Here is a 16,386-nt window from a genome sequence, read left to right on the forward strand (position 1 = left end):
AGCACACTTCCGGTTAAGTTGTAAAGTTTGACATAAAGTGGCAGCAGCTCAACTTTCCATCGTTTCTCACACTGTCATGTTTAGTTTAGTTTTTGTTTTGTTTTGCTGTGAGATTTTTTAAATTTATTTCAACAAGATGAGAAAAATAAATACATATAAAATTAAAAATAAATAATAAAAAGGACAAACTCACACTGCAGTGTTGTCCTTTTGCCTTAAAAATGCTGTGTAACCTGTAATGCCATCTAGTGGCAGTTAAAGTTTCTTGCAGGGATGAATAAAAAGTAATAGCCACTGCTGGAAGAAGTACTGAAGCTCCTAAGTAAAAGTAACGGTAAGTACTTTTTAAGTACTCCAAAATGTTACTTAAGTAAAAGTACTCAAGTATTAACTGCAAAATGTACTTAAAGTATCAAACGTAGAAGTACTCAGTGCAGAAAGACGGCCCCTGTGAGCAGTGGTGGAAGTACATTTACTCAAGTACTGTACTTAAGTACAATTTTGAAGTACTTGTACTTTACTTAAGTATTTCCATTCTCTGCTACTTTATACTTCTACTCCGCTACATCTCAGAGGCAAATACTGTACTTTTTACTCCACTACATTTATTTGATAACTTTAGTTACTTTGCATATATTCAGATTAATAATACAAAATATAATCAACAAATAAATGATGATGTATTATTATAGGTTAAGATAAGACTTTATTGATCCCTTGGTGAAATTAACAAGTTACCCAGCATATTAAGTATACAAAGTAATTACAATTAGCTCCACATTTTCCAGCTGCAACATTAAAGTGATATACACATTCTGCATAATAATTATGTTATGATTATTATTATTAATTGTACCTTACACCTTGATAATAAGCACTTTTACTTTTGGTACTTTAAGTATATTTTGATTGGTACTTTTGTACTTTTACTTAAGTAACATTTTGAATGCAGGACCTTTACTCGAGTATTTCTACACTGGTATTGCTACTTTTACTTAAGTAAAAGGTCTGAGTACTTCTTCCACTACTGCCTGTGAGTGTATGTCCATCTAAAGCTCACTAATAAACACATTATATCTAGTTTGTTTAATAAGTGGTGAGCTTTAGAGGTGCTGGTAGGTGGATTTTTTTACCATTGGACAGGCTAACGTTAGCTGTTTCCTTCCAGTCTTTATGCTAAGCTAAGCTAACCGCTTAATATTGAACGCACACGCACAGGAGTGGTATCAATCTTCTCATCTAATTCTCAGCAAGAGAGCAAATAAGTTATTAAAACAATATATATATTGTGATAATTAGTGAGCTTCAGAGGTCCTGGTGGGCGGAGTTTGTTACATTTTGACAGAGCCGAGTTAGCTATCTCCCCATTTTCAGTCTTTGTGCCAAGCTAAGCAGCTATTGGCGCTAATTAAATATTAATCTTAAGTAACTATAGCTGTACTATACTACAGTAAAATACCATATTTCTCTCTGAACTGTAGTAGAGAAGAACTATACTGAAGTAACGTACCTAAAATTTAAAATGAAGTACTTTAGGAAGTCTTACATTCCACCATTGGTAATGAAACATAATAATGAGTTTTTTTATGCAGCTTTTTAATCACCAAACATTATTCATTACATTTTACCAAAATTCATGATTTTCATAAATTTGACAGCGTCTGACAGTTAATCCAGGATATGCTAAACATTTTACATTTATTGCATAATTATTCTTAAACAATAACTACAGTTTCTCATACAAAATTATCAAAATGCATTCTTCAGCAAAGGTCAGAAATTAAGAGATGACAGAAAAAAGACATTTATGTTTTCAGTTACGCAGTTTTTAGGTGGATTCTGTGACTCAAATTAGACTCTTGATTGTTTTATAACTGGAAATGTGATCGACCCCCAAACTCAAAACACCAGAGACTTTGGTTTTTCCCAGGGGAACTCCTCTCTGCCAAAGTGACCGTAGCAGGCGGTTGCCTGGTAAATTGGCCGCTTCAAACTCAGCTCTCTGTAAAAGAAACACATTACACTGTTATATTTACAGAAAAAGACAGAAATACAATGTTTGCAGCCATGAAAAATTACACATACTTCACAATGACCCCAGGCCTCAGGTCAAAGTTCTTCTGCACTATTTGCAGCAGCTCGTCTTCATCCCTGTTCGACGTGCCGTAGTGAAACACGGAGATGGAGAGGGGCTGGCTCACACCGATGGCATAGGAGATCTAAAGGGCACAACAGACAAGACACCAATGCTTCACTCATCATCGATCAGCTTTCAGGAAATCTTCTAACGTTAATCTCATATACAGTTTTGAATATTAATAAGAAGCATTGCACATTAGATACAAAATAATAACCTGCTTTTTTAAAATAAGTGGCAGAAAGACAGCTGACGCCAGTGTTTATGTAAATGTATATATAGTATTTTTACACTCAAGAGTGGGGACATGACCAGAAATGAGTCTTTCGGCTCTTTTAAGGTCAAAATTAAATCAATTTTTGCTGAGAAATTAGAGTTCTTTCATATCCCCAGTGTTTGTTTTGACTTGTGTGCTTATTTGGTCAAAATGTAATTACCAAAACGTTACCGACTGATTGTCCTGACTGTAATTTTATTAAGTTGGTCTCTTCTGAACACACATCTACTGCATGTCTGTCCATCCTGGGAGAGGGATCCCTCCTCTGTTGCTCTTCCTGAGCTTTCTTCCATTTCTTTCCCAAGGGCTTTTTTTAGGGAGCTTTTCCTTATCCGAATCGAGGGTTTGAGGACTGAGGGTGTCGTACGCTGTACACATTGTAAAGCTCCTTGAGGCGAATTTGTGATATTGGGCTAGATAAATAAAATTGACTTGATTTGGCACTGCAGTTTCACTGGTGCAATATTTTTGTAGGTGGAATTAAAAATTGTTTGTTATATTACTTCACTTCCAACGGCCACACAGGCAGTTAACTAGCTTGGGTGCGGATGTTGTTAGCCGTAGCTTAGTCCCATTTGTGATTTTAGCACTGTGCTGCAGGAGTGCTGAGGTTACAGGACTACCCGTCGCTGTGAGTCTTCTGACTTGCCATCATCACATCTGGACTCATGAAACAGAGACGGCTAATGTACTGTAGCTAGATCCCATCCTTTCTATAACGCAGGACAAACACTGCTCTGAGCAGAGTGTGCAGGAGTAACATTTCAATGCAAGAAACTACCAAATTCATATAATCTGTTTTACATCGTCTATGTTTTGTGATTGTTTGTCTTTTAGGTTTGATTTTTTTGTCGCCATTGCTCATGAATGCAACACTTTTTGGGCACCAACTGTAAACTTATACCTTAAATATTATTAATAAATGCAAACATAAAAGCAACAATATTTTTAATATTTATTTTGCTCAGTTTAGTTCAAAGATTTGTAGTCACTGACTATTGCTTTTTTTTTGCCAAGCAAGTACGTACATCAGTAAGCAAACACGTCACGCCTCTGAGTGTCTTATGTTCCGTAGTGCGTTCAGTGTGTTGCTGATTTAAGTTGTTTCGTTCAGATCAGTGCAAAACTAGGCCTTTTCAAGAACTGTTATAAGGTTAATAGCTCAGCAGCCAAATATTTACAACAGTTACCACAAACTTAGATGCTGTTTCTACTAATACGTCAAAAAAACGGTTTTATCCTCTTTTGCAAAATGTAAAATGATGCACAGTAGCCGCAGTTTTATTATTTAAATTTTCTTACACAAAAAGTGAGTGACACGTGCAGCTTTATAAACTTCCTCACCTGAACGAGGGCCCTCCTGCACAGTCCGGCTTTGACCAAAGACTTGGCGACCCAGCGTGCCGCATAAGCTCCGGACCGATCCACTTTGGAGTAGTCTTTTCCAGAGAAAGCCCCGCCTCCGTGCCCACCCCATCCTCCATATGTGTCCACTATGATTTTACGCCCTGTGAGTCCTGCATCACTCTGGTGATACAAAACCATCAGTCAACCCCCCGCTTGCCCACACACCGATCAGACAATCACATCGATTTATCTTTTTTTATTACCTTTCCCTCTGTGGTTTAGTCCTTACTCACCTGTGGGCCACCTACGAGGAATTTCCCACTTGGCAGTAGATGGTAGATGGTCTTGTCATCCAAGTACCTGGCAGGAATGATGACCTTCACCACCTTCTCCATCAGGTTGCGTCTGATCTCCTCCAGGGTGATGTCCGGGCTGTGCTGTACTGAGATGACCACAGTGTGAACACGCAGTGGCTCCATGGCTCCCATGTTGTCTCTGTACTCCACTGTGACCTGCAGAAAAGAGGGCAAAAAGCTAAACATTTGGGCATTTTTATGCCTTTATTAGACAGGAAATGAGGGGAGAGAGATGGGGAGTGTCATGCAACAAAGGTCAGAGTCCAACCAGAAATGTTGCGGTTCATGGTCGGCGCCTTTAACCCCAAGTCCACCAGTGCGCTCCTCTGAAGGTTTTTAAGATGCCCCCCATTTTTTTTTTCTTCTTAAGTGGCTCACTTGTGATTTGGAGTCTGGTAGTATCCAAGGACACTCTCCGTTGCGTGACAGCTCCTTCATCCTGTAGATGAGTTTGTGAGCCAAAAGGATGGTTAAGGGCATACACTCCTCGGTCTCATCTGTGGCGTAGCCAAACATCAAACCCTGAAGAGACAAGATGGAAACCCAGTCTGAGCAGTCAAAAGTTTTGTTCGCATTCACATTCCAATATTTAAATTGAGGTAAATGCAATTTAAAAATGAGCCTTTAAATGTTATCCTGTAAATGATAAATGTTCTTTATTAGCCACACTACAATGTCTGACATGACATCTCAACAACTATTGGATGGATTCCTATGAAATGTTGTTCAGACATTCATGGTCCTGAGAGGATGAATCTTAATGACTTTCATGATCCCCTGACTTTTCCTCTAGAGCGCGACCATGAGGCTGACATTTTTGGTTTCAAGTGAAATGTCTCAACAACAATTGGATGGATTGTCATTAAAATTTCATTGATGTTCCCCATCAGATCATTTGTAATAACGTTTCATCTAGCGCCACCATCAGGTTAAAACTTTTACTTTGTCCAATACTTTGGTTTATTACCAAATTACTAATGACCTTTCTGCTTCTCGAAGGCTCGCAACACTGCAAATGCTCCCTTTAAAATGTTTTATTACATTTAGAAAAAGTTCAATGTTTCAAGCCCAAATCAGCTCTTCATCAGGTACAAAGGTATCAGATACCTACCTGATGTGTAGCAAGTCTTTGGAAGCAGAAGTCACCGTACAACTTTTGGACATGAAAGATGTTTGTGTGTTTTGTACACTGATTGCTTAAAACTAACGACATTCCCATCAGCCTCAGCTGTACTTTGTGTTTAGTGCTAATTAGCAAATTTTTGCATGCTAATGCGCTAAATTGAGATGGTGAACATTGTAGACATTATACCTGCTAAACATTAGCATGTTAGCATTGTCACTGTGAGCATGTTAGCATGCTGACATTAGCATTTAGCTAGTACAGCCTCATAGAGTCGCTGTAGACTCTTGTAGAGTCTTGTTTAACGAATTGTTGCCTAAGGAAATATTTTTGTTACATTAATATTAAATAACAATGAATCAAAACAAACTACAATGAATGACAACAATCTTTTACATACAATTATATGATTGTATTGCAAATGTACTATGGCTCCTATACCAAAGTGACTTTTAACAACCATCTTCATAACATAAAAGCAAACAATTCTAAAACCACGTGGCGAAACATGGTAGTTTGGATAAAGTCACATGGTAGTTTGAAGTTGAGGATTGAAGGTCAAATACTGAACCTGGTCCCCGGCACCGATGTCCTCCTGATCCCTGCCTTCAAACACACAGTCTGATATCTCCACACACTGCGGCTCCAGCGCTAACAGCACATTGCAGGTCTTATAGTCAAAACCTGCAGATCACAGTTGAGACTCATTCACTTAATTTCCCGGGAAGATGCTGCACAAACGTAAAGGGAAACTTTGCTGACTTTCAACCAGCTTTGTATCATTACAATGTGGGTAGTATATGCAAATGAACAATGGTTAACTTCCCTCCATGTTGCCTGCAAACAGAGCTTGCCTCTGGTTTGAACTACTAACTGCATTTTTTGGATGCCCTGCCTCCACGGACAGACGGATCGAGAGAGAAGCGGCTCCTCGCCGCTCCAAAATCAAAACATCCTGTCCAAAATCAACTGGCTACAACAACCACTGGCTGAAGGCAATGCTCCTGTAGATATGGAAGAAAACGATTTTAACAGCGTAACGCTGGAATCAGACATTCAGGGCTACTTATATGAGCCAGAACACAGTGCGGAGGAATTACGGCGTATGGAGGAGGAAGAGGCCGCCACAGCCGAGAGTCAAGCCCCGCCAGCCTGTGAGAAAAGGGGCGCAGAGCTGCCCTGTGCCAGGGACAACTGGTGGTGCCGCTGAGGTGGAGTGGCTGTGCTTTGGGCCACATATGGCCAGGGGAGTGCTCGGCGTGGCCGTGGTTTAGTGGTAGACTAAGCCACCAATTGAAAGGTTGACGGTTCGATCCCGGCTTCCCCCAGCCCACGTGTCAAAGTGTCCTTGGGCAAGACACTGAACCCCAAATCGCTCCAGAGGCCAAATCGCTGTACCTTCGGTGTGTGAATGATTAGTTTGTTTCTTTGGACTGCCATTAGTGTGTGACTGTGAAGCGCTTTGAGTGGTCGGAAGACTAGAAAAGGCACTATACAAGTACCATTTACATACTTCCCAGAAAGAAACATCTGAGCACAGAGTAAGTGCAATAGCAACAGTGTTTTGTTACTAGCACGGCAATGTTACAGTGTGAAAACATACATGTTTTTTATGAGGCTTAGTACATACAAGCGGGCCACTTTGTCACCACGCGGTGCTATCAGAGTTTAGCTTAACATTAGCAGCTCTGACCGGCTGTTTGGGAGTGGGTGTGGCCTTGGAAGGCAACTGGCCCAGTGCATTCTGGTTGTTGTAGGTTTTCTAACTTTTGAGCAAAAGGGAATACCACAGCCCCTTTTCTCTGTTTCCTCTGGTCATGTAACACAAATTTCAAAAATATTTACGTCTTTCTACTGCATAGACAGACGAGTTTTATGAAAATACCATCTTTCCAGCGGTGAAATGTCCTTTAAAGTTATTAAATAAGAATATTAAAGGGATAGTTTGGGCTTTTTGAAGTGGGGTTGTATGAGGTACTTGTGTGAATATGGATCAACAGTATGACGTATTTTAACCGCCAAAAAAAGTTCGACCTAAAAAAATCAGTCTAAGTGTACATATAAAAGTAAAATTCTCACCGCTTTACCGTGCGGTCAGACAGCCCTTTCCTTTGGCACGGGACTTGCGTATTCCTACGCGTACACGCTGCTTCACAGCACACTGTATTACACCGAAACAGCGCATAAACAGCCCCACTTCAAAAACCCTGAACTATCCCTTTAAATCCCACCATACTGCACCTTTTGAAGAGGCATCATAGCCAATCTTCTTAACAGTATTTCGGACCACTGACTGGAGATCCACTTTGGCCTTAGATGTCACTTCTCCAACCAGTAAAATCATGCCCGTCTTCGCCACACATTCTGCAACAAGACATTATGTTTTTACTAGCCGAGAATCTGACTCAGGCACTTAGCGTCTGTGTATCATGTAGAGCAAACTGCTTTACTGAATGCATTACATAAGCATAGTTGGTCATAATTTTCTAAAACAGTCAATAGTTGTGCATTTTTTTATGACCAAGTCTGAAGCAGCTTCATAGAAAATAAATTTAAAAAAGTCACAAGAAGAGAGCACAAAGGGCGTTTCTGTAGAAAGAGATTTATTGTTAGTTAAGATGTTTCAGAGGGAGATGAATGTCAGCGAGATAACGCTGTACTGAACTTTGATCTAAAGGGCAAAAACTGATCCAGTCTAAGATAAATGGTTGTTTAATTATTAGTTATCAATATACGTTTAAAATCAGATTTAAAAAAGTATTGACGGCTACACTATTCTCATGTTTGCTACTATTAGTGTTTATATTTCCGGTGGTCCACAGGGCAAGATTTCTGATTTTAAAGCACTCGTGTTGCTTTTCAGTTAGTTCACAGACGAAAGACCAGATTGGCGAGTACACAAACCAATGTTAAGGGTTTAGTGATATCTGTTAAGATTAGATAGTACTCCTGTGAAGCCTCAAAACAAAACATTCAATGGATTTGGCTTCATATTTAATTGTTCCAATAGGTTTTTTTTGTCAAAAAACACTTAAAGATCCCCTCCAGACGTGTTTTAAGACATTAAAATTCTCTATTCTGCATTATAATTTGTGTCTAATATGATTTTTCCAGAAAGAAAGTTAATTTACCTTGTTAACAATTCTTAAAATGACATATATTTCGTCTCCCTTTACCGAAAAACTCAGAATCTATGAATATGCAAACATCGTTCATTTCAAAAGTTTAACTGCTGGTCAGTGAAGTCACTTCTCTGTCTATGTGCACTGCAGGTTTCAAATGAATTTCTTAAAAAATTGCCAAAGGAAAATGCGAATGAATGCACGTTTCCATTTGCTACTGTTATGCAAATACTAGGCGGGATTTGGATGGAAACCTGGCTAATGAAAGTAACATGATAACATCACTATCATTAGACAGAACACTTACCACAGGCCACTTTAGAGTCAGGGTCTTGACTCAGGAATGCATCGAGTACAGCATCACTGATCTGATCACACATTTTGTCTGTAAACACAAAGTCAGAGACGTAAAAGGAAAGAACAGGGACAGAGGCCTCTATACATAACTATACATGTAATGTTTTTGAATACAGAGATTATAATAGCCGTAGCATTGAGGACACTGAGTTCTCAATATTATTTTCTGGGAATTTGAGGGTTTTATACAAAGGTCTTGTGTCCACAAGAAAAACAAATCATCAGGCTAAGCCCTCACTTATCTATATTGACTTTGGGTTCTCTGTAGTTTAATCAATCTTGGGAGAAATAACACTCTACAGTTAAAAACTTACATATAATGGGTATTTTTTAGGCTGATTCCAGTATTTTTAGACTCAATATGTTTAAATTTGACTACATTTAGGCTAATAAAATGAATGAATGAATGTATAAATAAAGGATTCAGTTTATCCTGGCAGCATGGTGAAGGCTTTGAAACAGCATTTAAAGAAATAAAATGCCGTATTTCCTGAGGAATTTCCTTGAAAGAACTGCTCAATTTAAAGGAATAGTTCGACATTTTGGGAAAAGCCCTTATTCACTTACTTTAAGAGGGTTAGATGAGAAGATTGATAGCGCTCTCATGTCTGTACGGTAAAATATGAAGCTACAGCGAGGAGACAGTTAGCTTAGCTTAGCATAAAGACTGTAAGCAGGGGGAAACAGCTAGCCATTGCTGTTTTTACAGTTTTTGTACAAAAGAAACAAGATAAAACATGTTAATTAGTGAGCTTTAGACGTGCTGGTAGGCAGATTTTGTTATTTTAGGACGGAGCCAGCTAGCTGTTTCCAGTTTTTATGCTAAGCTAAGCTAAGTGTCTCCTGGCTGCAGCTTCATATTTAGCATATGAGAGTGGTATGATCGAGTGAAGTGGAAGAAGTAATCAGATCTTTTTACTTAAGTAAAAGTAGCGATACCCCAGTATAAAAATACTAAAATACATTGCAGTATTACCAAAAGTAAAAGTACTCACTATGCAGAATGACCCATTTCTGAATAATATATATTACTGGATTATAATTATTGATGTATTCATGTGTAAGCATCACTAATGTTGCAGCTCTATATGCAGCTGTGTATCTTAACCCATGATAATAATAATGGTAATTCATTAGTTGATTTACATTTTGTATTAATAATCTGCATCTGGAAAGTAACTAAAGTTATCAAATTAATGTAGTGGAGTAAAAAGTACAATATGTACCTCTGAGGTGTAGTGAAGTATAAAGTAAATACTCAAGAAAAGTACCTCAATAATCAGTGCTTCTTTACTTTTACTTAAGCTTTGCATTCAGGAGTGTTCAGGATCTGAGTACTTCTTCCACCGCTGACTATAACAGCCTGTGCATGTCCAGACGTGTACATGCAGTACTCGGAGTACATGCAGTACTCGTGTACATGCAGTACTCTGAGTACATGCAGTACTCGTGTACATGCAGTACTCTGAGTACATGCAGTATGCAGTACTCTGAGTACATGCAGTACTCGTGTACATGCAGTACTCTGAGTACATGCAGTATGCAGTACTCTGAGTACATGCAGTACTCGTGTACATGCAGTACTCTGAGTACATGCAGTACTCGTGTACATGCAGTACTCTGAGTACATGCAGTATGCAGTACTCTGAGTACATGCAGTACTCGTGTACATGCAGTACTAATACATGCAGTACTAATACATGCAGTACTAGTACATGCAGTACTCTGAGTACATGCAGTACTAATACATGCAGTATTAGTACATGCAGTACTCGGTGTACATGCATAACTAATACATGCAGTATTAGTACATGCAGTACTCGGTGTACAGTTACACGGGTAAACATGCGTACGGTACCGGAGTGTCCTTCTCCAACGGACTCGGACGTGAACAGGAACGTCTTCCCGCTGCGGGCTCCGCTGGGGTTCATCTTCAGCTCGGTCGGTCGGTCGGTCGGTGCACGAGAGTTGAATTTAACGGAACTAAAAACCGGCTAAACGTGGCGGAGCGACGTCGCAATACGGGTGGAGGCAGCCTCTGATGTTCTGATTATAAGAAGCAATAATTAACTCTGAAGGTTGAGCTAAGAAGCATTTAGACGGCAGGCAGCTCAACAACTTCAAACAGGAAGAGGAAATATCCGTACGAAACTACAACTTTAAGCACTAGTGTCCTTTTCGGTGGGCTTTCTGTAAATTGCCGAGTAGCAAAGGAGGAATTTCTAAGTGTAAGTCCTTCAGGCAGCAGCCAGGACAGCCTCAAGATGTCGCTGTTATGACGCAACAGCTGAGAACAGTACAGCTGCTATTATAATATAACAATACAACTATAACATCAAAATGTTAACTATAACATAATATGATGTCATTATAATAATAATATGAGGAAATAATCTTCTTCTTCTTTTCCTTTCGGCTGTTCCCTTTCAGGGGTCGCCACAGCGAATCATGTGCCTCCATCTAACCCTGTCCTCTGCGTCCTCTTCACTCACACCCATTAACTTCATGTCCTCTCTCACTACATCCATAAATCTCCTCTTTGGTCTTCCTCTAGACCTCCTGCCTGGCAGCTCCAACCTCAGCATCCTTCTACCAATATATTCACAGTCTCTCCTCTGAACATGTCCAAACCACCTCAATCTGGCCTCTCTGACTTTATCTCCAAAACATCTAACATGAGCTGTCCCTCTGATGTCCTCGTTCCTGATCCTGTCCGTCCTCGTCCCTCCCAAAGAGAACCTCAGCATCTTAAGCTCTGCTACCTCCAGCTCTGCCTCTTGTCTTTCCTTCAGTGCCACTGTCTCTAAGCTGTACGACATCGCTGGTCTCACCACCGTCTCCAACACCTTTCCTTTCATTCTTGCTGATACTCTTTTATCACACAACACACCTGACACTTTGCTCCACCCGCTCCAACCTGCTCGCACTCGCCTCTTCACCTCTTTTCACACAGTCTCCATTGCTCTGAACTGTTGACCCTAAGTACTTAAAGTCCTGCACCTTCTTCACCTCTGCTCCCTGTGACCGTCCCACCTGGGTCCCTCTCATATAATACAATATTGTACAATATAAGGAAATAATATGATTATTTAATATAATACAATAACTCACTTTAAATTTGGTGAAATATTGTAGATTATCAGTGTAGAAATACTCTGCTACAAGTAAAAGCCCTGCATTCAAAATTTTACTTAAGTAAAAGTACAAAAGTATTAGCATCAAAATATACTTAAATTTCCAAAATGTACTCTTTATGCAGAATGGCCCAGTTATTGATGCATTAATGTGTTCATCGCTTTAATGTTGCAGCTGGTAAAGGTGGAGCTCATTTAAATTACTTTATATACTGCTGGGTAGCTTAATAATAATATAATAATAATATATAATATAATATATCAATTTGTTAGTTGATTTATATTTTGTATTAATAATCTGAATCTGCAAAGTAACTAAAGCTATAAAAATAAATGTAGTAGAGTAAAAAGTACCATATTTCCCTTTTGAACTGTAGTGGTAGAAAGTAGTACAAGTACCTCAAAACTGTACTTAAGTGCAGTACTTGAGTAAATGTAGTTAGATACTTTCCACCACTGAAAACAACCTGGATGATTCTGCGTGATGAGCTGAATAATCACTGTTAACATGCTTTTTAAAGAGCAAACTTTACTTCACGTGATGTCCAGTGGATATCCAATGATTTGTTACGGATACACTGGCTTTATTTATTTACTCCCTTAAGCATTTTGCTGGTATTGTTTCCCAAATATAGTCTTTACCTGTATTTGTCACAGTTTTAAAAATGAATCTATGCCAATCATGGGTCAAATGTTGTGTTGTTGAGTGGTTTTCCCACCATATTATTCATCAGTGGCTCACAGGGGTGTAATTCTCAGATAATACATTTCTCAGCTCGTTGCTTCGTCGCCCGTCTTTTGTTTTTCAACTGTCACCCCTCCCATAGCGTTGTTTTCTACCACAGCAGGCAGCTCAGCCAAAAAAGCGATAATAGGAGTTGGCGGAGACCAAAAACAGAGCTAGAAGAGAGCAAATGTTGGACTCACATTCATCAGGTGACACAAACATGACTCCAAATGAATGCTCATGTCGGCTCGGTGTGTAAACAGGCAGCTGTTCGAGGTCAACAGGTTAATCCAGCCACGGATTCAACTGTAGGAACTTTTTTTTTGAGGACATAATTTGTGGTGTTGTTGTATTATATTGAGCAGTCTCTGCTATTTTATCTGTCTTATCCATGGGGACAAAAACACCTGCAATATAATGTAAGTAATGTAATGTTACTTGAATAATTGTGCAATATCCGTGTAATACTCATGTGCAATATTTAGCTTTTTCCTATTTATTATTCATACCTCCATTACTGCTGTTGCAATACTACTTATTACTTATATTATTACATTGCATTATTATACTGGTAAACCCACTTGGTACTTCACACTTATTTTATTTTATACTTATACCCACCTGGTACTTATTTTATTTTCTGACCTGTTTTTATAGTTTTTTATAGTGTATTGTATTATATTTTTTGCTAGTACTTTCTCCTGTGTGCACTGACGTAAAGGCGAGCTGCTGTAACAAAGAGTTTCCCTTCGGGGATCAATAAAGTATTTCTGATTCTGATTCTGAAGATGTTATTTAGTACACAGACGCTAACAGCAGCTGAGTAAACACCTGTGTGAACAAAAATTCACCATCACAACCTTCACAAAGGTGAGATTTATTGCAGGGCTAGAATAATGAAATGCATTATATTGTACAGGTGATCATGTTGTTGTATTTAACCCCTACAATATTGAACCATTGTGCTTATTGTGTTCTAACTGTAATACTTCCGTGCACTTGCTATTGGCCTTTTGTTGTAGTATGGCAAGAAGGGTAGCAGGGAAAGGACCCAAACGCAGACAGGTAGGCAAAGTAGGTGCAGATCAACCATTTAATGATAAGAAACACTCACAAACAAAAAAAGGTTTACAACTATTTCAGGCAGTCCAACAGAGGCAAACAGGGAGCAGGTAAGCAGTCTCAAACAAAAGAAACAAAATCCAACAGTGGACAGGCAAAATCCACAAACAGGCAAAGTGCAGGGAGACAACAAACCAGGGCGCTTCACGGCAGCGCAACGTACAGATGACGAACTGACACTGAACAAAAGAAAAACTCAGACTAAATACACTTCGGTAGGGGAGACGACGAGACACAGGTGCAACTAATTAGGGCGGGGCAAACAATCAAAACTGGAGGGAAACGCAAACAAAGACTGTAAGTAAAACAACAAGACACACGAGGAGAGGGGAACACTTCAAAATAAAACAGGAAATAATAAGACAAAAGCCCAAAACCATGACGCATATAATATCTCAGTGAATCACACTGAGTATGAAAGTCAAATGTCTCGACTGTACAAAGTCCAAGATTACTACGGTTACTTATGTAAGGCACAGCCAGCATGGCAAGGTTGCATACTGCACAGTTTGTCTTTACTATTGGGTCTTGATCACTTAAGTTAATAGTACATTTGCATTTACATGTTTTTATTTGAATTCAAGCAGTCACATGCCTGTACTGTTTAGTATTTGGCAAGCATTTAACAAAAGTGGAGCACACTCCCACTGTTCAGTTTGCATGACTCACGGCCAGATCCTCTTTATTAGGGAAGTACATACATAGTACTAACAAAGTACTATCGAGGCATTGTTTGACCTGTTTAAGCACTATAGAATGAATATATGGATTTCTGTTACTGTCACTCGAGAGTGGAAAGTAACTAAGTGCATTTACTGAGTAAAATTCTGAGTTACTTGTACTTCATATGAGAGTTTTAATTTTATGGTACTTTATACTCCACTACATTTCAGAGGGAAATATTTTACTTTTTCGTCCACTACATTTAAGACGTACCTGTAGTTACTAGTGACTTTGCAGAAGAAGATTTTAAAAACCTATAATGTAAATTAAACAACCGCAGAATAAAAAATAAATAAAATTAGCTCGACTGCAGCCAGCTTCAATATGCAAACAAACATGTCAAATGCATCTTACATGTTACTGCAACAATAACAATAATCTATTAGTATTATATATAATAATGTAACAACAACAGAGCCGATTTTTGCGGCATAGTGAGTACTTTTACTTTTAAAGTACATTTTCTTGACGATCCTTACATACTTTTACTTAGGTAAGATTTTGAATGCAGGAGCTTTACTTGTAACAGCGTATTTATAAATTGTGGTATCGCTACTTTTACTTAAGTAAAAGATCTTAATACTTCTTCCACCACTGCTGTTACTGCCACTGCACAGGCTACAGTTATTCAGCTTCCTCCCCACCCTGCTATCTACTTCCCTGTGTAGGACTGATGATACACACTGTTATACACACACACATTTTGATTGTTGTGTTGCAATGTACGAGGGTAAAAAGCACACAGAGCGGAAGAAAAAGTGGTGAAGGATTTAGCATTGAGTTAGAATCATATTAAAGTTATGTGGTGTGAATGAAGCAATGCGATATATATATATATTACACTGCAGATGCAAAGCATACAAACCCTATTGCTTCTTACAGCAGCACCCAATGTATTTGGGATAACAAGACTCTTGCTAAATGCTAACATCAGCATGCTAACAGGCTCACAATGAGCAGGTATAATGTTTACCATGTTCACCATCTTAGTTTAGCGGTTAGCATGCTAATATCTGCTAATTATCACAGCAGCTACAGCTGAGGCTGATCGGAATATGTCATTAGTTTTGCAGCTGTTTGGTCGTAACAAAGTATTGGACAAGTTAAAAGAATTATTAATTTAGTTGAAATGTTCAGGGATCACCAAAGTTATTACAATTCATCCTGAGGGGAACATGAATGTGTGTACCAAATTTCATGGCAATTCAAAACCAAAAATGTCAACCTCATGGTGGCGCTACAGGGAAGGTGAGGGCGTCACCAAACTCAATAGGATGTATCATCTGGGAACCATGAACGTCTACAAAATTTCATGGCAATGCATCCAGTTGTTGTTGAAATATTTCAATCTGGTCCAAAATGGTGGACTGACAGCCTAACGTTGCTATTCCATCGCTAAAAATGCTAAAAGTACTGTTATTAACAAGCTAATTAGAGTAAGTGCAATTTATCTCTTGAATATGTAATTTCATCCAATAAATATATTCAAAGAAGGTTCAAAGTTTCAGTTTTCCTCTATCAAACATGATTAAACATTGTTTAAGCTTACAAGCTGTGTTAGAAATCTGTTTTGAAGATACTCAAATATGACAGAAGATGAAATTTCTCATGTCAGCTTGTTTTTTTGTTGTTGTTCAGAATGAAATGTCAGGTTTTAGTGGTGAAAAGTAAGGAAGCACATTTACTCAAGTATTGTACTTAAGTAAAATTTTGAGGTACTTGTACTTCACTTGAGTATTTCCATTTCATGCTACTTTATATTTTCACTTCATTACAATTTAGCAATTTTCAAATTAAGAGTTAAGAGTTTATGAAATATGTTGCATTGTTATAGATTAAACTACCAAACAGTATACAAAATTTAATTTTTACATAATTAAAATGAGCTCCACCTAAACCAACTGCATTTATTCTGCATTAGAAAACTTTTGATACTTTAAGTACATTTTGCCGCTAATACT

General features: G+C 38.5%; 1 protein-coding gene across 3 annotated transcripts; it reads right to left on the reverse strand.

The window, feature by feature from the left end:
• Nucleotides 1–1,575: 1,575 nt before the first annotated feature.
• Nucleotides 1,576–10,985, reverse strand: mat2al (methionine adenosyltransferase II, alpha-like). Of its 3 annotated transcripts, XM_044174732.1 has the most exons (9): nucleotides 10,578–10,984; nucleotides 8,670–8,747; nucleotides 7,482–7,604; nucleotides 5,812–5,924; nucleotides 4,496–4,639; nucleotides 4,055–4,273; nucleotides 3,759–3,941; nucleotides 2,086–2,219; nucleotides 1,576–2,002 (listed from the first exon to the last, which is right to left on the reverse strand). In XM_044174732.1, the coding sequence occupies exons 1-9, from the start codon at nucleotides 10,648–10,650 to the stop codon at nucleotides 1,900–1,902; spliced, it is 1,170 nt and encodes a 389-aa protein (XP_044030667.1). In that variant the 5' UTR covers nucleotides 10,651–10,984; the 3' UTR covers nucleotides 1,576–1,899. The 3 variants fall into 3 exon arrangements, with proteins under 3 accessions (XP_044030667.1, XP_044030669.1, XP_044030668.1); XM_044174734.1 differs by lacking the exon at nucleotides 3,759–3,941 and having other exon boundaries at nucleotides 10,578–10,985; XM_044174733.1 differs by lacking the exon at nucleotides 7,482–7,604.
• Between the last annotated feature and the right edge of the window lie 5,401 nt (nucleotides 10,986–16,386).

The sequence above is a fragment of the Siniperca chuatsi genome, linkage group LG18, assembly GCF_020085105.1.
Source record: "Siniperca chuatsi isolate FFG_IHB_CAS linkage group LG18, ASM2008510v1, whole genome shotgun sequence".
Taxonomy (NCBI): Eukaryota; Metazoa; Chordata; class Actinopteri; order Centrarchiformes; family Sinipercidae; genus Siniperca; species Siniperca chuatsi.